The sequence below is a fragment of the Camarhynchus parvulus genome, chromosome 2, assembly GCF_901933205.1.
Source record: "Camarhynchus parvulus chromosome 2, STF_HiC, whole genome shotgun sequence".
In the NCBI taxonomy this organism is placed as follows: domain Eukaryota; kingdom Metazoa; phylum Chordata; class Aves; order Passeriformes; family Thraupidae; genus Camarhynchus; species Camarhynchus parvulus.
In genome coordinates this window covers 46,509,539-46,530,752 of record NC_044572.1, presented here as the reverse complement: position 1 = coordinate 46,530,752, position 21,214 = coordinate 46,509,539, and the positions used below count along the sequence as shown (strand labels likewise).

Below are 21,214 nucleotides of genomic sequence, written 5' to 3'. Positions count from 1 at the left end.
AGGTTCTGAGGAATTATATTTAAATCAGGGTTTCACTGCATGCAGAAACAGAGCTGCTGGAATCTCTGAATGTGGCTCCTATTAAACGTCTGTTATTAATTGCCCAGTTAGTCATAGTTGGCCATTTCTCTGCTTAGGAGCTGCTGAACTCAAGGGCAGCCCACCAGGCTGCTGTAGCCCTCCACAGCGCATTTCTACTGGTAAGTTATTGTCACAAGGAGTAACTACTCCTTCTTCATCATTCTGCATCGACATCCCCTACTGCAGCTGCCTGTGCTGCTGGCAAAGGGCAGCGCCCCTGGGCCAGGCTGGGGGGCAGGCCAGGCTCAACCTCTCTACACCCCACACGGCCGGCCCAGGGCTGCACCAGGCCCAGGGAGCTAATTTGGCGTCCATTTCCCCTCTCTGCTGTCTCCCTGCTGCTTGGTTATGCATCTCAGGCACACCTTGGTGCCATGTGCGCCCTGGCTCGGGCTGAGCCACCAAGGCGTGCCTGAGGTGACCCTGCCGAGTCCCTGCAGGATCAACATCACCCATCTTAACGGGTCACTCTTCACCCGACAGGCTTCACCTCTCTGACCTCCTTCTCACTTTACGGCTCCCGGTCTTTTTCACAAAATCTGCCATCACAAGCCGGTTTTTCCATATGGCTCTGTGAGGCGGCCCCTTGGAAACGCGCAGGGACTGCGGAGCGGGGCTCCCACCTCCCGCGGCCGCCAGGTGGCGCTGGGCAGCAGCGCCGAGACCCCGCGGGGCCGCGCCCGGCAGCGCCGCCTGGTGGCGGGGCGGGAACGTGCACCCAGCCGCGGAGGGGCGCGGGGCTCGCGGGGACACGGGGAGCACACGGGGAGCACACGGGGATCCCGCGGGACACAAGGATCCAGGGACACGGGGACCCCAAGGGGCACCGAGGGCCGTGCACACAAGTGCATGCTCTCCTTGGGCACGCAGCAGCAGCAGCAAGCGTGCAGGACACAGATCCACACACACATGTGCAGACAGAGGGACCCACGCACGCTCCGCCTTTTCCATGCCCCTGGGGCTGTTCCAAGAAAGAACAAGAGAACAAAATAATGAGCAAAAGAACAAGAATGAAAGAACAAAAGAATTTTTTTTTAAATGCCCTCTCTCCCCGTGGCCACCATTCCCCTCCCCCCAGTTCACATCCCTTTTTCTCGATATGGCAAAGCAGTCCATTTAGATGAAACTTTCCATTTGGCCTTCAAGCCTTTATGCAGGATGTTAAGGTAAAGCTTGCCAGTATTTGCTCTTGAGTATCAAAACAGTAAGTTACAAACGCAGGACTCAGTCTGTCTCTGAGTTAGCACTACTGAAATGAACATAATTAAACCAGGAAATCGTGGGTTGTGTGGGATTACACAAAAACCAGTTTGTTTTTCAAAATTTAGAGATAGCACATAGTCATCTCCAAAGACAGCAGACTGCTGTTTTGACAGCACACTAGCAATAGGTGATAAAATTATGCAGTGGACATAATTAGTTCCTCATTTTTATCCCATCCAACTCAGTTCCTGGATTCCATTTTTATGAACGAAGTTATCTCAACTTTATCATGGAAAACCACATTCTTTTAAATATTTGTAACTTTTTAAGTTTAGCGTCATTTAATTCAGATAAAAGGAGGAGACATGGAGTCTAAATGAAATTTGATTTAAAAGGACTCAAAGAAACTTCTATAAGCACCAGCATTTCAAAGCCAGTGCTGTTGAGACTTTCTCATTTGAGAATGAGGTGGTGGAATTCATCACTGTCTTATTTGAAGACACATAGATTTTGGAGCCAAATTCAAAACTAAGAGCACAATCATAAGTTATCATTTTTTTAAAATTCCATCCTGTTTCTTTTCATTGCTTTCATTCCTGCACTGAAATGCTGAAACCCTGAATGCTAAAAAAAACTCCAGCAACTTCATTTCTGTCAACAGACTGCAAAAAAAATCTTGATAATATTTCATAGGGCTGACACATCCTGATTCTGGTATTATGGCTCTTGAAGACAAATTGTCAAACTCCTACACATTTTCAACATATTGGTTCTGATTTATTAAGCCAGTAATTTTGAAAGCTATCATAGAAGACTAAATTTCATTCAAATTCCTGTTCAGCACTGGGGAAATGGGGAAGCAGAGTTAATGCATTTCATACTATACACTACCCAGAGATTGTGTGCTTAAATAATTTTGAATTAATAGTATTAAATTGTTATTTATTCTGTAGTTGAACCACAAATATGCTTGTTGGCATTCCAGATATTAATATTTCAGGCTATTCTGACTAGGCATGTGTGGTATGCTATGTTTTATTTTAGTTTTCCTTCTGTGGGCAATTGTCATCCCTAGGAGAAATCTGCTATCTGATCAAAGTTGATATGAACTTCAAATGAGATTTTAGACTTACTTTTATGATACTCACTTAAAGCTCCTACTCCCATCATGACTGGTTTACTTTGTTTGCAAGTGTACAAATACCTTATAAATCCTGTACATCAGAAATTATTAATTCTTTTTTTGCCTTTGCTTTCATCTGCCCACTTCTAGGATATATCTTATGCATGCTTCCTCACTGTAATAAATGTAAGTATTTAAAAAAGGTAGAGCTCAAAATGAAGGAGGGATGAAGGATTTTGTGGGGAGCTAGAAATTACAGATTTTAATCTCTGTACTGTCTGGATATCCCTGGGTAAGCCAGCACCTTTGCTTTCTGTAGCAGCTCTGGGGTGCTAGCCAGTTTGAGCCCTGCTTGCTCCCTTAGAGCACCGTGTGCTTCACACATTCTTGTGCAACCACCACGTCATGAAGGACAAAATTATTCCCTAGGCATGACTTGGCTCCCTTCTGCTAAACCTTGTTACGTACTGAGAAGGGAACATCCTCTTTGTTTGGAACCCACTGCCCTACAAGAAAAATCAGACAAGGAATTAAAAATTTATTATAATCAGAGTATACCAGGCTACACACTGAAGTCTGAAGAGAAGTATCAGGGAACAAGCATGTCAAATCCAAGTCTACTTTGGGAACTTTGCCATCTTTCCATAAGTTTGAAGAAAGTCTGAGATAAAGGATTTCCCAGAGACTTTCAGCAATGAGAGGCACACAGATAAGATATTTAGAAATAGAAACAGGCACTTATTATGAAAACTGCAAAAAGTCCCTTTGGTCATATTAAAAGTACCTTTAGATATATTAATAGTATCCTCATTAGCCTCTTATCTGACTCAGAGAAACACTGCAAAATGCTGTTCTCAATAGGTTGATGATACTTCTGTGGATGTACAAAAATGTTTCTTCTACCTCCATCTCCCTCCATCCTCACACTAACCTGTAACTTACTCCTCATTTTATATAATCACTTGCTGTTACCTCTGCTGCACTGAACACTCAGGAAGTGAAAATATGTCCTCCAAATACCACAAATGCTAAAGCTTCAAGCGATGGCCATTTGAACATGGAGTAAAACCCCACAGCCCGTACTTCAGGAGGCAGAGCTATTACTGCAGACCACAAGGAATGTAACACCACCACGGGGAAAGAAAATGCCTCCCTGGCTTGGTTTCCACCAGGTGTCAACTTTTATGGGCCCTATTCCCACTTAGCTACTTTATAAAATGCTCACAAAGTTAGAATCAGACTCACAGTCGAAAGAGACAAAGTCACAGCAGCAGATGCTGTGCAAGTACCACTGATACAAGACTTTACATGTGCCTGTCAACTACAAAAAGCAGTGGAGAGTAGAAGATACAATAAACATGGGATTTTCCCTCTCTGCATCATCCCAGACATACACATACTTTCTTAAGTGCAGCACTAAAAAACCTAGATGGGGGAGGAATAGTAATTGCAGGAACCTTTGGGAATTAAAAAAAACTGACCTTAAAAGACAGGGAGCAGGGCAGTTCAGCTGGCTGCTGAAAGAATAAATAGTACATCAACAACTGAGACTGCTAGGAAGAATTGCTATTCATCTGCATCCAGGAGAAGGAAAGTTATGCTGCCCCTAGGAGAGAGGGCAGAGAACAGACTGAGCACTGAGAAGCAGAAAATCCTTACACTTCTTGCAGTTAATTATTTTCACATGCATTAAGTCATTTTCAAATTTTTGTTGAGCATATTGAATATATGGGTGCAAGGCAGAGGGTAGTAAAAGCAACAAGACTCTCCTCATTGTTATGCTCTCAGAGTTGAGACTGGCTCTGTTTTTTCCTGTGAAGAAGGATTCTGTTGGCAAAGGCACATTAGCTTCTGTCCTACTCTCAGAAAATTCCTGATGCTGTGTTCTGGAGAAGGAAAAGAAAAAAAGGGAAAAGGAGCCATACAAAGCATGCAAGCTCCAATGCCTCAAACATGAGATCTGAGTGCTGGAAATCTGGTCTTTCAATTGCATCAACTCTGACACCCAAGTAGGGGCAATAAAGAAATTTCCATGCCAATGATTTTAGCACAAAATAACGAGTAATGCCAGTAACTCCAGTTAAAAAAATAAAAAAAAACAGTACATGCACACACACATCTGCTTTCTGTAGAAAATCTCGATGCTTCATTACAAAGCTTCTGGCAGAGAGCTGAAAACTTCGTGGGTTTTCAATGAACCTTGGAGTTGTTAAGTTTAATGGTGTTCTAGTCATGTTTGGGACAGAATTTAGGTACCATGGGAGTGGAACTTCCTGGAAGAAAGCTAAGACATTCAGGCAATTTCTATGGCTAGAGTTAGAAAGGATTTTTAAGGCATCACCTTTCATATTCAGGCACCCACACCGGAAGCTGGGTGTTTATGTCCCACTCCTGACCCTTTGCTGCCTGCAAGGATTTCTGCAACTTTGCTTCACATTGATGTACCCACAGCAGAGTGCCAAGGATGTTGATAGTTTAGCACCTAGTCACATTCTATTTCTGACAGGTTAAACCCAAGGGAGTAAATCACTGTCATGTCTCAAAGCACTTTCTTTTTTCCTTTTCTATTTCCCATGTCTATTTTGACAGCCAATGAATTATTCTGCCTATTCTGCTCTCAGCCTAACAGGATGCATTGTATGAAAAAGTTACAGCCTGTCACAATCCTGAAAATAATTTGCTGGGTATCATTTTACTCCCCTTGACTATCCAATGTGTTTGTCTCCAATCATTAAATAAGGCAAAAACATTAAGTATTTTTGCTAACATTTAAAAAGTTTATGGAATCCAAGGAGCTTTAGCTATCCTTTCAATACGACTAGTTTGTTTTTAAAAATGTTAATTTATCACATATCCCAGCTGGAGACTAGTTTATCAGTTAAAGCTGGAAACTTACTCCCTTATCAACACAAAATGCTTCAAGGACAGAAAACAAAAACAATGCTGTAGGATGCAGTAGAAAGAGCAAGGAGAATTTAGTTGGAGTGATAGTAAGTCAAAATGGAATTTGGCAACCAGCCTAGAGATCAACAGCAATTCAAACTTTTTGATCCCAAGTTTCACTTTACATCTTCTACAAAATATATTAAATAGGAATAATGTCAACAACAATAACATGATTAACTAAAATAATTCACTACCCAAAGTGATACAAGGTCAGACTTAAGAAAGAGGGGTGGAAAATCACAGAATTTCAGAATATCATGAGTTGGGACACACAAGGATCATTGTGTCCAGCTCTTAAGTGAATAGCCCATGCAGGAATCAAACCCACAACCTTGGTGTTATTAGCACCATGCTGTAGCCAACTGAGATAATATTCACTTTCATTCAAAACTAGGTTGCATAAGGTCTTGAGCAACCTGGTCTAGTGGGAGCAGAGGTGGGACTAAATGACCTTTAAGGTCTGTTCCAACCCCTTAACATTCTATGATTCTATGATAAAACCTAAAGGCCCACATGTAACAATGTATTGTCTCCAATACTTTATTTTTTTTTCATTTTTTTGCTTTTGAAATCAGAGAGAGGAAAACAAGTAGGTGCTATGCAGTTAATTAAGCTCTCGTGTAAATTCATTTACCAGGATTGTGTATATGAAACCATCTTGTCTAAGGACACAGAGGGCTGTGTGCAAGTTTAAAATCATTAACTATTGTTATCTGATAACAAGCCCCAAACATGCAGCATCCAAGTTTATTTAAACTGAAAGGATGACAGACATGAAAGGCAAGCACTCCTACACTTTTCAGCCTTCCCTTCATTGTACCACCAGCCAAAAGGGTCTTGGACTCTCCATAAAATGTTTGGCAAACAAAGGCCCTGTTAATTGACAAGCTATTGCTTTTACTGCTTCCTACCACAATTTGTGGGAATCTTTTAGACCCAAATCAATTCTGTACACAAGCGTTCCCACGAGATGCCACACACATTCCCATTTGAAGCCACTTACAAGAACTGCTACAGCCTCTCTCATAAACCCTTTGTCTTCACTGGGCACTTCTGGAACCACGTGCAAGCCTTTCATCCCCTGATGGACAGCAGGCTCTTTTTTTACTTGTTTGCTTACTTTAACCAGGTTCTTTGTTTTCTGCCATCTTACTGCTTTGTTTTTACTCGAAGCTAGATCCTTGCCTTTGCAAGGAGTGAGTTACAGCAGAGATGTTTGCAGTCCTCATTGCACCCCAATGCCCATAAAAAATAGTCCCCTCATCAGAAGCTGCCTGTTAACAGCTCTCCTTTATTGCTACAGCTCAGTGTAGTTAATTCTTCTTTGTCAGTAAGAATAATCAATCTCAGCCTGTTAATTAGGAAAAGTTTAACAGGGGACAGACACCTGACAGCATAAGCTCTGTTCCTTTTCTATCACGAACAACAGCAACTGCACTCGTGGTATAAGCCCTTATTATCACCATTTAAAAGTGGTCAGCATTATTGTTTTCTTTATATGCTTTAGGAATGCAAAATCCACCCTGCTTTGTGCATTTATTTCCTTAAAATGACAAGAAGTCCTGGACACTTTTCCTCTGTACTGCAATGCCCCGTTCAGGAATATTCATTCATTTCAATAATCAGCATTCATTTGGGCCACTCAGGTACCCAAGAAGCTTTAAGTCTTTCACAGCTTCTAGTGTCACTTAATTAATTCATTCATTATCACAATACCATCTTTGATCATGAAACTGTAAAAGGAGTCTCTGTCTAAACAAGAGCATTATAAAGTTAGAGCACTTTCCTCCAATTCCTCAGCATTTCCACCCTCCTTTTGTAACAGAAAAATTCCCCACAGAAATCTGCTAAATCATGCTTTCATCTTTCTTCACATTCTTTTTCCACATTTTTTCCTCTCAGAGACAGAATACATGTCCTTAGAGTATAAAGCACCACAGGCACTCATGTTTTACTGCTGCCCATACATGTCATCTCAGAAATAGTAACTGGGTAGTGCTACCTATACAAAACAATGGACAAGGAAGAACAGCTGAGGCAGACTCCTCTGACTGCACAGCCAGAAGAACAGGGACCATGCTGAAGCATGAAAGGCAAATTTGAGCTGAACCCTGAAGAGTCGGAGGGGCAAGAAAAAAGGCTTCAAGGAAGAAATGCATACGAGAAAGAGGCTGTGTGTTCTGAGCCCATGATCCTTAAAGAGTATTCTAGACCTTCAGGGAGCTGCTCAATACCTCTATTCCCTCGGGAATGCACCCAAACAGGGCACAGTCTCTCGCTGCATAGAAAGACTCATTTGATCCTCACCAAAATTAAAGTTATGATGAAGGGCTTCTGCAGCCTGAGCTGGGAACACACTCTGAGTAGGTGAGCTAGGAAGGTCTGCAGGTAAGAGAGACGTAGAATGAAAGTATCCACAGAGGGAAGAAATGAGACTTTGACACAGAAAAATGTTGCTGAAATTCTAAGAGCCTAAGTGCTTATGAATAAAAATTTTTTACACTGAATCATGCCCACTTGCACTGCTGTGCCACAGTCTACTTCTATTTCAGAAAAATTGTTAATATTTTTAGTTTTATTTTTAACTTTGCTTCTTGACTCCTATTAAAATAATTTTTAACTTTTCCTCAGAGGTGTGTTTTTTGAGAGAAATCAGAAAAAATATTTTAAATGGCTATGCATGTTGATAAAAGAAAAAACACACTGATTTTTAACCTCTTCTTTTTAAATGTCCATATTTTTTTAAAAAAACTGGTATTTCCAAAATTTAAGGAATTTAATATTTTAGACATGGCCCAGGTAGTGTACAATCCCCATGAAAGTAGGTATACCTTTCAAGGCCTGAAGAAAATCAGATAAAGAAAATATAAATAACAGGAGAATGCCTATGTCTCCATGCTGCATTGTTTTTCTCGCTGAAGTTCAGCACATACCAAGTCTTTGCTCTTCCACACCCGCCTTCACAACCACACTTCACGTGCCTGCAGGACTGTTTTTTTATTAGGCGACTGGGAAAGCCAAACTCTCTAGCCTTGCAAAGAGCCTGCAGACAAAATTATGGGGTACTCCCAGGGAGACACAGCGGCCAACACTCCACATCCCATTTCTGAGCACTCCTTTTTGCATCTCCATTTGCCTCCACCCATAAACCAACCACTTTACTTATGTCACTAACTTTGAAGATGTGAAAACTGCTCCTACCAAAAGACCAACTCTCTGCTTTTCCACCCCTCTCTACAGCTCCTTGTCTCTGTTTCTTAGCCCCAGAGTAAGGGCAGACAGTGTCTGCTGCAGTTTGGAGCTGAATCAAAGCAGCTGAAGTACATGGAAATTTGGGAAGATCAGCATTTGGCACTGCACTAAGGATGGAAATTTGAATTTGAATTATCCTCAGCCTTCACTGAGGATACATTTAATTCCACGTTCCCCTGAGCTTCCCAGTAGGCTGGCGTACCTCCCCCACTGTCTTTTGTGGTGGGAATGTTTTCCAGCAGCTCCCAATACCAGCTAAAGCCAAGCCTTTAAAGCAGTATCAGGGTGCTTAATCACCCAGCTGACTGCAGGGGCAGGATCGGTCTTGGCTATCTTCAGCCATCTCTGGGGCCAGGAGCTGGGTAGGCTCCCCCTCCAGTTAGTGGAGGAAGATAAGCATCTGCAGAGAGTAATCTATCCCACCTCTCTCTCTCCCTGAATTAACTGAAGAGGAGCCCAGATAAGTAGTTCAGATCAGACATATTACTTCTGAATAGCTGCAGCTAGACGAGATTAATTCCACCCTCAGCATCCAAAACACATATGTAGTTTCTCATTACTTATCACAGCTGAAACGTCTGTTACTCATTGATTTAGAAACAGATTTTGCCGCTGTGATTTCCTTTTCTTTGTGCAAAATGTTTATTATTCAGTATTTGTATCCTAGCATGCAGGAATATAAGTGACAAGACATTTCCTGCACAAACACACCCACAGTGCACCTGCAGACCAGTAGCTGGGCACATCTTGAACCCCTCTGAGCAGTGGTTTAAAAGCCCCTGATGATGATGCAAAGGAGATTGAGCAGAGGCTCCTTTTTGACTCAGCTTTCCAAGAGCCTCCAATCCCTGTGCTCTGCTCCCAGCTATTTGGGTTTTATTCCTTCCCAAACCATTTTGGAAGAGCAGCTAAGAGGACAGCACTGCTTTTGTGAAACGATGCTGTTTGGGGACCGGACTCACATAACCACCCTGCTGATGGTCGTTCCCGGGACATGTCCCTCTGCAGGACAGACAGACAGTGCAACTTTTCCCACTCCCAGCAAGGCCATAACCCAGCCTCCATTTCCCAAGCAGGTCCGCTTCCCTTCTCCCGGCAGGGGTGCGGAGCGCGGCTGGCGCGGGGCTGCGCTCCCGGTGCGGCGGTGCCTCGCACAGCCGCATGCCTCGCATGCCGCAACACGCAGCGCCCACGGTCTGGGCAACAGTGCTCAAAGGAGTCAAAAGGGGCTACTTATGAGTTTGGATACTACCACCTAAAGATAAGCTTCTCCATGGTTACCGCTCTCACGCAAGGTCACTTTCCTGCCAAAACTCCTCTCCTCCCTCCCTGGCCCTGTCTCCTTCCCCCTCCGCTATTTTTTTTTTTTTTCCCAAACGTGCTACATCAAAGGAGAAAATGAAAACATTTACGATAATCATAGTCTGACTATTTTAATGCAGGCTGTAGGAAAGGAAACATGTAAGCCAAGTGCTCTTACTGTGCAAGCAGAAACACACTCTCGACCTCATAAAAGTAGTATCTGAGAAATAACACTTGATTAAAGAAGCCAGTCCTTCATTTAAGTAGGTGCTTATGGTAGGGAAATCAGCCAGGGTTTCTCTAGAACAGGCCACTGGCCTATCACGAAAAGCTGGAACAGGCCAGACAGATGAATTATTGCGAGACAGCTGGGTTTCAGCCGGGGTGCGAGGAGATCCCTATTATCCCATCCACCTTTCCTACACAAATGCCTCTCCCCAGGGAAACTGAGTCATTAAAAGCCAGCTCGTTCACTCCTGACAGGCAATATGCATTGAGTGAGAGGTGATACATTCTCATTTTCAGCAAGAAATCTTAGTGGCCCCAAGGAGCAGCTCACTTAGGAGAGCGGTAATGGAATACAGGGCCTTTCATCTCCGCCTCGCCGCTGCGAGCACCGCCTGGCTCGGTAACAGCCCAAAAGTTATTAGTTAATGGCTGGTTTCGCTGACCTCCATGAAATGAGCTTGGTGGGTTAGGTCTGGTTTTCAGTAGACAATAACTAGGACCACAAGTGGTGTTAAACAGGAACCACGTTAATGAGTTGAGCACCCAGCAGGTAAGGACCGAGCGGATTGCCCAGGTGCAGCCATGCCATTGCTCTCTCTGCCCTCCAGGAACACATAGGAAGCCCAGCAACTGGCCAGCCTGCTTCACCCAGATGGGGACTCCCAGCTCCCAAGATCCCAGTTATGTCCTTATTTACACAAACAATATGTTAAAAACAAATAAACAAACAACAGCCATTTCACATTCTTTGGGAGCTCAGTAGTATCTAGTTGGCAACATTTGGAGCTGATAATACCACAAACCTGAACTACCCAAGTGCTGTCCAAAAATGTGTTCCCTCAGTCCTGATCTGAAGATGTGTACTTACTTCTGGGTACATCATTTTGCAACAGTAAAAATACTTTATCTAATTCCTCATTTTAATACATTTAGTGAGGTCAGCCTTAGCAGATCAACCCTACAACTCTCCAGGAAAACAAACCACAGCCATCCCTCTTTACTTTCTTCCTGTTCAGTGGCATCTGCAGTCCCAAGTTTGAGCTACCCCTGGGACAGTGATGGCCTGCAGAGTCCAGAATCCTCTATCATTTGAAGAGTTTGCTCCCAAGAAAATGCAGAATTCACCCTGAAGTGAGAGTAGCTGGAATCCTTATACCATGTATAAGGTATAATATCCCCAAAATACCTTAGCAACAGTTTGTGCTACTTCCTATGCCAAGTTTCCACAAAAGACTGAAATCCCAGAAAAAAAAATCTAACTTAGGTTGAAGAGCTTCACTCCATCTGTTAAAGCCTGTACAAATTACAGCACATCACACACAAGCCTGTTTCCATCACTTTGCCTGAATAGATAGGTATCTTCAAATAAGACATCCATCCACCAACTGCTTAGATAAGAGATTCACTGAGGACCCATTCCCAAAAGGGATGCAAAGCAGGCAGCAAACTGCTATCACAGCCCTGAGGATGCCCCCTTTATTTACTTCAAATTTAAATCACATAGGAGTTAGCAGAATTTCCAGTTCTGCGGGAGACTGGCAAGAGGGTAAAAAAGGCTCTGCAGAAAGAGAGAAGGAAGGTCTGATGTGGCTTACACATAGATGGCACCTCTTTAGCTGTCAGAAAGATTTAGACTGAGAGCTGGACATTTTATACAGATGTCATTAACATCCAAAAAAATCATGGTGTCTTTCTTGGAAGGGATAGTTAAGTGGTTTTAAACTTCTTACTCTCAATAGTTGATGTGTTCTGTTCTCTGACACAGCTGAGACTGGTAACTCTCAAGGTCAGATCTTCGAGTGTGACCCTTTATTCTTTTATTTCTTTACACTGCTCTCCAGTGTAAAGGTACCTCCCTCCAATGCTCTTCTCTGCACAGAAGCTTTTGATAGTCAGAGAACAAAGGAAAGTTGATCAAGGAGATGTTGGTACACCAATAACTGGGCAATAGGCAATGTCTGTACAGTACTTATGAAAGAGCAAAGCAGAACCCAAAAAGACTCAAGCATGTCTCCACAGACTTCTCAACCATTCAGGCCTGCCTTACCCTGAGGAACATAACTAAGGAAAGCAAGAGTGTAAAGCTGCTGCTTTACAGCTGAAGCTGAAGTGAGAAAGGGACCCACCAAGTACAGAGGGAGTTCTCAGCCTGAGACTGAAGGCATTCAGCAGAGCAGGAGCCCAGGGCATATATCACTATGACATGTGTGATGGCATGTTTTCATTATTACAGGATTAATACTTTTTTTTTTAAATTACCTTAGCACCCTGATCTCCGCAGGAGCAGTGATGATTTAGTGGAAATTAATTTTACAGATTACCAGGGGTTTTTTCCCCACAGAACAGTTCAAGCACTCTGCAGCAGCTTCATTAAATCAGTGCATATATGTAAGGTTACATTAATTTTTGAAGTCTATCATTCTCTCCTCCTTTTTTGATTTTATTTTAATTATGCAGGAGAACTGTATCTGGTACTGACTAATTTCTTTCTGAAATGTAAAGCCTTACATATTCTGCTGATAACCAGCCCACAAATTGCAACAAAAGCAGCGATTTGAACTTTGTGTTTTACTCATCTCACAGATTACAGAAAGGAAGCCAAGCTATCTGCCCCAACTCATACAGCATTATCTTTTAACTTAATGGAAGTGAAAAAGAAGCCTGCACTCATTACTCAAAGGACACAATTATTACTTCCTTTCTATATTGTTGCTAGTCAAGAATAAAATCCAGGATATGACCTTTTCATCAAGCATCCAGCCAAAAATCCACCTGGGACAGCCACAGGAGGCAACACTCATTCTTTCACTCAGTAATTCAGAGCAAAGGCCCTTGTTGCATACAGTTGAAAGGAATCCTTGGAAAAGTTTGGCTTAAGGAAGCATCTAATAAATGCTGATCAATAGATGAAGGTCAAAAAGATTTTTGTCTCCTCCTGCATGATCCTATCACAAAAAAGGCACCACTAACTCAACAGATCATCCCTCTTCCAAATAACTTGCTCCACCTGCATACCGTGGAAAATATTATAAACTCAAATTGTGACTGATACAATGTATTAATGCCATAAATTCTTCAACAGAGACCTGAATTCCAAGAGAAGAAAACATAATAGTGTTGGATTCCTTATATTTTTTGCTTTGTTATGGCAATAGTAATGTGTCTTTTGAAGTTCATACAGGGAGATACAATGCCAAAGGGCAAATACTTACAATACAAGAGCACTTGGTACATTTATTTCCTTCAGGCCTAAATTCTTCTCCTTCATTGTAAAGTCTCCCTTCAAATACACAACCTGGAAAACAGCATTTGAATAAGTTTGGCTCCAGGTAGAATGCTGAGTTTTCTCCCTAACACTCCCCACTGTACAACAATATGAAAAGTAAATCGTACCATCCTCTCCAATACAGAATCATGGAATTGCTTCAGCTGGAAAAGACTCCCAAAATATCAAGTCCAACCTTTGACTAATTACCATCTAGTCAAGTAGACCATGGCACTAAGTGCCACATCCAGTCATTTCTTGAACACCTTCAGGGATAGCGACTCCAACACCCTGGACAGCCCATTACAAGATTAAAAACCCTTTCCATGCTGAAATTCCTCCTGATATCATCAGGGGAGACTGAACCTCCCCTGGCACATCTTGAGACTGTGTCCCCTCATCCTGTGACTGGTTGCCTCAGAGAAGAAACCAATCCCCACCATGGTACAACCTCCTTTCAGGTAGTTGTAGAGAGAGGATCACTTCAGAAGAAAATAAATCCTGAACAAATCCTTGAGAAACCCTAAATGTCCTTTGTGAGGAGGAGGTGGGGGCAGAGTCGGAAAGCAAACATCCTTCTACAGCACATAAATATGCAAAAATGAAGTTGAGGCAAGCCTCCCATTAGAATTGCCTTTAAAACAGTTTTTAGACTGTTTGCTTTTTAATAATTCATTCTTATTCCCCAAGTTTATACTAGATATTAGCAGATATTATAACTAATCAAAATATAATAAATCCATTATATCACAACTGGAGCATTGTTTACCTTCAAAATCTCTGATAAAATCAAATTAACCTAAAAAAAAATTGGCAATTTGCCGCTGTGCTTCACAAAGGCAAACCCATTCTCAATCCCCTTCATAAATTAATCTCCTTTTTTATAATTGTTCTTATCCTTCCCTTCCTAACAAAATCATGGTCATTAGTCATGCAAACCCACCTTACAGACCCTCTAAAAATGACATAAACATACCTGTGAATATTAGCACAGGATATTGCCCCTGCATCCTCTGGTCTGTATGTTCTCTACTAAAACATATTAAATAAGTCTTGTGTCATATTGTTAATTGTGAGTCACCAGCCCACACTTTAGTAAAATGTTGAGTATAACAGATAAGTTGGAGGCAGCCTGACAGATGATGATGAGTATCATAAGAAATACAGCACATGTAGAACAGCATCTTAACCATGAAATCTCACCTGGACACACAGGACAACACATTCCCCTGAGTTTGGAAGGGTTTTTGCAATGAACGACACACTGTACTTCTGATTCTACTATCACTCCTTCCTGGAAAAGACACAGATAAGACACATTCACTGTTAGCATTGTGGTTGCTTTAACAAGCAAAATTCACAATTACATTCAGTAGAATTAAAGCCCAGTACATGCTGCAAAGCACTACCTTTCAAAACTTCTTTTCTTTCTGTACCTGCTGCCTGGTATCAGGATTCAGGTTAATCCACACTCAAAAGACCCACTTCAGTCTCCCTGACTCCAGACGTAGGATTTGCCTTAAAATGCATCAGGTAAAAAAACCAAGCATCCTCTTAGGGAAAGGAATCCTGCTTTATCAGGAATCCTTAACCTCAGTAATCTGCCATGCAGCTCTGGTGAAAACAGGCCAGACACAAGGCATTCTCCTCCCTCTCCTGTTGGAGGAAAATGGACTTGGTAAGCAGATAAAAGCATCTTGTTCTGTAGAGGGGAGACGCTTATCTTTGATATTTTGCCTGATAAGTATTAGTAAATTAACATTTCCTGTACTTATTCGAGAAGTCAAGAGTCCTGAACAAACCTGGGTATGAGGGTCTATGCATAAAAGCTGCTACCTTTTTTTTACTTACAGCTGTTTGAGGCCAGGCCAAATTGTTTTTTAAATGTGTGGATCTAGGATAAACAGAATCACCCAGTTTTGCATTTAGACACTGAAACAGGCAATAAAGAACTGACCACATGCAACATATCTAAATTCAAGTAGTGAGTTTCTTTTCATTAGGTGCAAGGATACAGAATACTGGCCTAGCTTCAGTCAACTCAGTGTACTTATTTTCAAAAATTAGTTGGTTTCACAGAGCAGAAGTTTTAGAGAAAAAGAGAAAAAAACCCTTGAAACTCTCATTTCGTCTTAGTAGAAGCTCTTCATACTTACAAAGCTCCTCTTTGCCATTCTTAGTAGCTGCCTGACTGTTACTTTAAAACCAGATCAAACTGTCAGCAGAAATGGCAGACCTATTTACAGACATAAGCTAAAATTGCCTACATAATTACTTGGTTTGAGCCTGACAAGCAACAATCTTGAAAATGTTATGGTTGCAGATAGCCAAGCTACCAAAAATACCACTGTGTTAACAGTTCAGGAGCCCAGGAAAAAAGATTTGGTTATGGGTTTTTCTTAAAGAAAGGTAAAACTCATGGACACATACACACAGAAGTGTCCAATTACTAAAATAATTTGTATCTCACAAACGGGCTTAGAATACTAAAGAAAAGAGGACTTACTTCAAGATCAAGACGGCAGGAAATGGCATGGCTGTGTACCTCTCCTTCAGCAAAGTTTGGATATTGTGGTACTCAAGTCATTTAAAACCTATACTTCTGAATATTTGGTTATAGCTGGCTGCATCTAAGTGGATTTAAATTACTTTAAATGCAAACTCCATATTGTGCTTTGGGCATAAAATATTTCAGGTTATTTGGATTGGATAAATGAAGGCTCAGGATTTCCTGGGAAAAGCTTATAACTCAATTAGCATGATTTTTATGACATCCTTACCTGGCACTGGTATGTAACACAGGGATTGCTGGGGAGGTGCCATTTCATGGAGCTGTTGTATGTATTTCCTTCAAAACTGCAATCTAGAGGATGAGAGAGAAGCCCATCAGTTCAGCTGAACAAAATCTAGTGGGAGGCTGTTGCTGAGGATCACAGGGTAGCATCCTAAATGCCACCCACCCTCTCCCCTGGGTTAACAGAAGAGGTAGAGCTGAGAGCTGGGATGAAAGAGAAGGATCATGTCCTGGGAGGATCATCCTGCTGCTGATGCCCAACTGGCCAACCTCCTTACTAACTCTGACTGGTAAAGAGAAACCAAAATCAGTGACAATTCACTTAAAAATGGATGTCAGTGCTTACTCTGCAGTCCATTCAGGAGCTACTCTGTTACTCAAGCACTGGAATGGGGAGAGGGAGGAAGGAGGGTAAAAGAAGAGCTGGCAGCATTCATCGCGTAGCTGGGCCATGCTATCTTCTTCCATGAACCAAAGCCCTCGGGAGAGCCCTTCAGCAAGCACAGCTCAGCAGGGAGGAGCTGACACTGGCAGAGCTACCTCTCCTTAATGCCTTTTCATATTCATGACAGAAGGGATCACCATCCACATGAACTAAAAGTCATCAAGTTCTCATGTGTGCGTGGTTAATCTCATGGGGAGACATTTTGGACTCTCATGGACTTTGGCTTTGTTCATCTTTTTGTGCTATATGACAACTTTGATAACAGAAAACAGGTTTGTTTGCCCATGCACTGGATCAACCCACATTTGTTTTGTGCAAAATGAATTTTCATGGAGCCATTTGGAAAAAAGCAAACACCAAAACAAACATTAATTTTCACTTTTTTGATTGTATGTTTCTACTAGTTTCCCTTCCTTTTTGGTTTTCTCTTTTGCCATTTTCTGGTATTTTGCAAAAAAGAAAACCAAAAAAGAACACAAAGAAAATAATAAAATAACTCACCAGAGAAGCAAGACCAGAAAATACTTATAAAGTAGAAATATAATATTTGTTTAAAAAGAGTTAGTTTATTAATGCAAAATAGTTTCAACTAAAAAATAATTCTTTGGAGACCTAGAGCGGTTCTGAGAAAAATTTTGGAAATAACACATACCCCATTTTCTGTGGGAAAAATGCCCATTTTCCATTTATTGCTTTTGGGTTTTTTTTCCTAGTATATTTTATTCAAAATTAGCTCGATCAAAGAGCCCATGAAACCAACAGGAGTCTTGCCAAAGACTTTGAAACACAGACGTGTACATGGAGCTACAGAATCACAGAACTACAATCAGTCAAACAATGCCCAGGGCACCATTCTGTTTCCACACCCTACCTCAGCAACTACTCTAAGTCTTTCTCTGCTGTGTAGGGTGCACTGTCCTGCTTTGGAATAAGTTTTATGTTCTTCTGAAAATAAAGGCAATTTATCAGCCCTACACCAGTAAATCTTGGAGCTCACTGTAAAAAAAAATCAAGAGTCACAGCTCTGAGGTACTCAGGACCTTAAAATCTCCTTAAAATAATTTTGAATTCAACACAAAATTTAAAGGAATCGTGATATATAAAGATCATTTCCAAATGTGTTAACTACCTCTATTTCAGTTCCTAAACAACAGAAGATTTGTACTTCATTATTTGCAGTAATCAAATTCTTTTTCCAGGATAAATACAGAGCAACACACAGGACAAAATTGTAGATGCTGTGGCCATTTCACTTACCTAAGCTGAAAGAGATATATTTTGAAAAGAGATGATCAATAGTCTCAAAGTTGGCTCTGATAATTTCATCTTTGACAAACATTGAAAGGCACAAAGCATACATCTGAGTCTCATAGTCTTAAGTAGAAAAGCCCCCATGAAATTATTTTTAATAATAAAGAAATATTCAGATTCTCAGTGCATTAAATACAGTTCTCTGAGCTCTCATACATGCAGGACGACACATCAAGAGGAGATTGTGCAGCCCTATACTGCTCTTGTGCATTTTGAAGTTCCATTCTGAAAACCACTGAATTAATCTCACAGCACATCTCACTTACTGCTCACTGAAAACCCTGATGATTGCAGAGCCTATTCAATGTGTTTAACATCTCCAAGCTGCTGAAGCCCAGGTCATACTGGTCCCAGGATGAGAAGCAGTCTACAAGTGTGCAGGACACTCAGCATGGAATGAGCTGTGTTGCTAAATATCTGTGTGTATATTTTACCAGAATCAAGAATCAAGGGCTAGGTTGGAAAATAGCAACTGCAAAAATACCTTACATATTTGCTCAGCAATTATGTTCTTTAATGTAAAATGTTTCCTCTAAAAGAAAGCTAATGACCCAGGGCTAATCTGCATGTACAGATGTGCATATTGAACTGAAATTTTCAGCTCAAGGATTAGTCTGGTCGACAGAGCAAGAGGTATTGCCCTCATGTAGTCAGCACTGCTCTTGCTTGAAGGGCATATCCAAGCTGTGCTACAAAACCCTCTGCCCTGCAGCACTGTCCCTGTGGAAAGCAGCAAGGGCATGGCACACCAGAAGCAACCATGGTAAGGAGAGTCTGCAGGCACCTAAAGGGGAGTTTAAAAATGGGAACCAGAATGGAAAAGACTGCAGAAGCACTGGAGGGACTAAGACTGCTCTCTTTGGTGTGGGCCAGCAGGTGGAATGAGGGAGACAGAGCAGCTCCCATCCAACACCAGTGTGAGGCGTGGTGGGAGCTGGATTTCAGCAGATGCTCAGCAGAAGGAGCCGCATGAAGGAAGGGGAGAGTTAGCCAGTATAAAAAGCTATGGGGGAAGGCTGAAAGTCAGGCAGAACTGAAAAGGGTAAGAAAGGAGTGTTTTACAATCTCTGGGTGATGCTTTAACCTGTCTCTGGCCACAGGTATGCCCTGACACTCTGCCCTTTGGACGCCCCAGAGCTACACCCACTACTCACTCTTCAAAAGGAAAAAGAAACAAAGCCCACATACCAGCTAGGTTTTCTGAACCTCACTTTCAATGTACAAATCTCTCAGCTGACATCTGCAAACATATAGCTGGACTTTCCTAGTCCCTTTACTCATAGCATGGATATTTCTGGGCCTCACCTAAATTCATCTGGGTGAAACCTGCTGTATTCTATGTGCCAGCTCAGTCAAGGCATTCTGGCTCATCCATGGTTAAAGGTCCACCATATTTGGCCTAGAAACTAGAAGTCACTGAATATTTTGTTTTCAGAAGTCCCTGATGTCAGTTTCCACAACAGAGTATGAGGGAAGATCCTTGAAGTTCCTAAAAATCTTTTAAAGCTTTTTTTTTTCCCCAAAAGCCCTTTGGAAATATTAGTACATTAACTTACTTTCTCCATCCACCATTCGAAGGAAGAGCAAGCGAAACTAATAAATCAAGATCAGAGCTTAGGACTATCACTTAAATGCTATCTACTTACTTCTGCCTGAATACCTACTTAAAAGAAAATTTTAAAAGGGTTACAGAGGAAGTTTTCAAAAAGGGAACCCAAAAAGCCTGAGAACACTCTAAGGAGTATGAGAAAGATTTGACATTAATAAGTAAATTTGATCTTGACTCATATACTGCATAAGGAAAACCTTTAAGATTCCAAATATGGAAGGAAGTTAAATATTAGTGGTCTACATCAATTTTAAAAATGCTGAAGTGATTCATATCAGTCAAGGAGTGTGTCCTAATTTTTCAGTCTTTCCTGCTCCTTTCTTTAAAAACAGCTGGTGTTTTATTAATGTAAAATATTAACTTTCAGTTAGTTGTAGGTTTTCTTGCCATTACCTCCTTCAACCCAAATAGTTCAGATAAGTCCTGGATAAACATGCAAGCCCAAAGTTGCTTATCTGAATCTAACCAAACCACTAAATACTTTGAAGTTGGTCAATTGTTACATATGCAGTGGAAACTAATGCTAATTACCTACTAGTCACCTCTTAAAGCAAAATGATCCTCCAGGTTTAGTTCTTGTGGCACAAAAAAAAGAATGATGCTTAAACAGTAAAATAACTCTAATATAATTATTTAGCTACTTTGTTTTAATATTGTGCATGCCATACTTGGGCACCTTTGTTTCAAATATAATGAACCAACCCTTGGCCAATTTAATTTGAAAGAACAATTTCATTCTAAAACAAGCATCCTCACGGAGAATTGGACTAGAATAACAAAAGAGGCAAATTATAGCAGATTTTTCTGTTGGCATGTGAACAAGCTGATGATCAGGAAGACATTTGTCTTTCCAAATTGTACAACTCTGATAAATAACCCTTTTTTTTCTTCCCCAGATACCCACCCATATAACAGTACCATGAAGATAGGGAAATTGACTGTAAGAGACAGTTTAGTAGTGCTAAAGCTCTGCCAGTGTCCTCAGGAGTTCATTAAAAAACAACCTTTTATTACTCAATTTGACATTGCCTAATTAGATTCCAGAAGAAACTTGTGCTTATTTTAGTCTAATGAGAATTTTATAGACAAGTCATTTCCTTATTCTCCCAAGAGAAAGTGATAGATTGGTGCACAATAGACTGGCTCCTCATCCCTCATTTCTTCAGCATCTTTCTTCTTCTATTAAGTCTTTTTTTTTGCTTTCCCTCCACTTTCTGTTCAAAAATGCAACCTCTCTTTTGGCATGGAAAATAAACATTAGGAAAAAGAAAAGAGTCAGAAGACATGTTTTATTTAGTGTTTGATAAATTAATCCTCAGGGAGGTATCCAGGCATGCTAACACTAAATACCAGTTCTAGCCAAAAAAAAGAGCCAACCCCAAAACCCTAAACAAAAAAAACACACCAATAACTTGCACATTCTGCAGTATTTCTCTGGCAGGAAATCAGTTAGCCAAACTCAAAGAACTGTGAATCACACATATACCTATTATGAAATATATTTTCACATGTCGTAGTGATGGTAGAGCCATTGACAGCTGCTAGAAAATTAAACTTCCTGTTGAGTAACCCTGGTCTTCATTTGTCAACACAGAAGCATGAAAATGTATACAAAACCTCCCATGCTTATCAAGCCTAGCTCTAAACAGTGAAAA

The 21,214-nt window shown here is 41.2% G+C and overlaps 1 protein-coding gene across 1 annotated transcript in view; it reads right to left on the bottom strand.

Annotated features, from left to right (window-relative positions):
• BMPER (BMP binding endothelial regulator) overlaps window positions 1-21,214 on the bottom strand; it is a 147,181-nt gene that overhangs the window by 95,203 nt on the left and 30,764 nt on the right. Inside the window, exons 4-6 of the mRNA XM_030969852.1 lie at window positions 16,181-16,263; window positions 14,604-14,694; window positions 13,348-13,430 (exon numbers count right to left, since the gene is read on the bottom strand). Coding sequence (XP_030825712.1) covers window positions 13,348-13,430; window positions 14,604-14,694; window positions 16,181-16,263 — 257 coding nt within the window. The remainder of the gene's footprint in view (window positions 1-13,347; window positions 13,431-14,603; window positions 14,695-16,180; window positions 16,264-21,214) is intronic.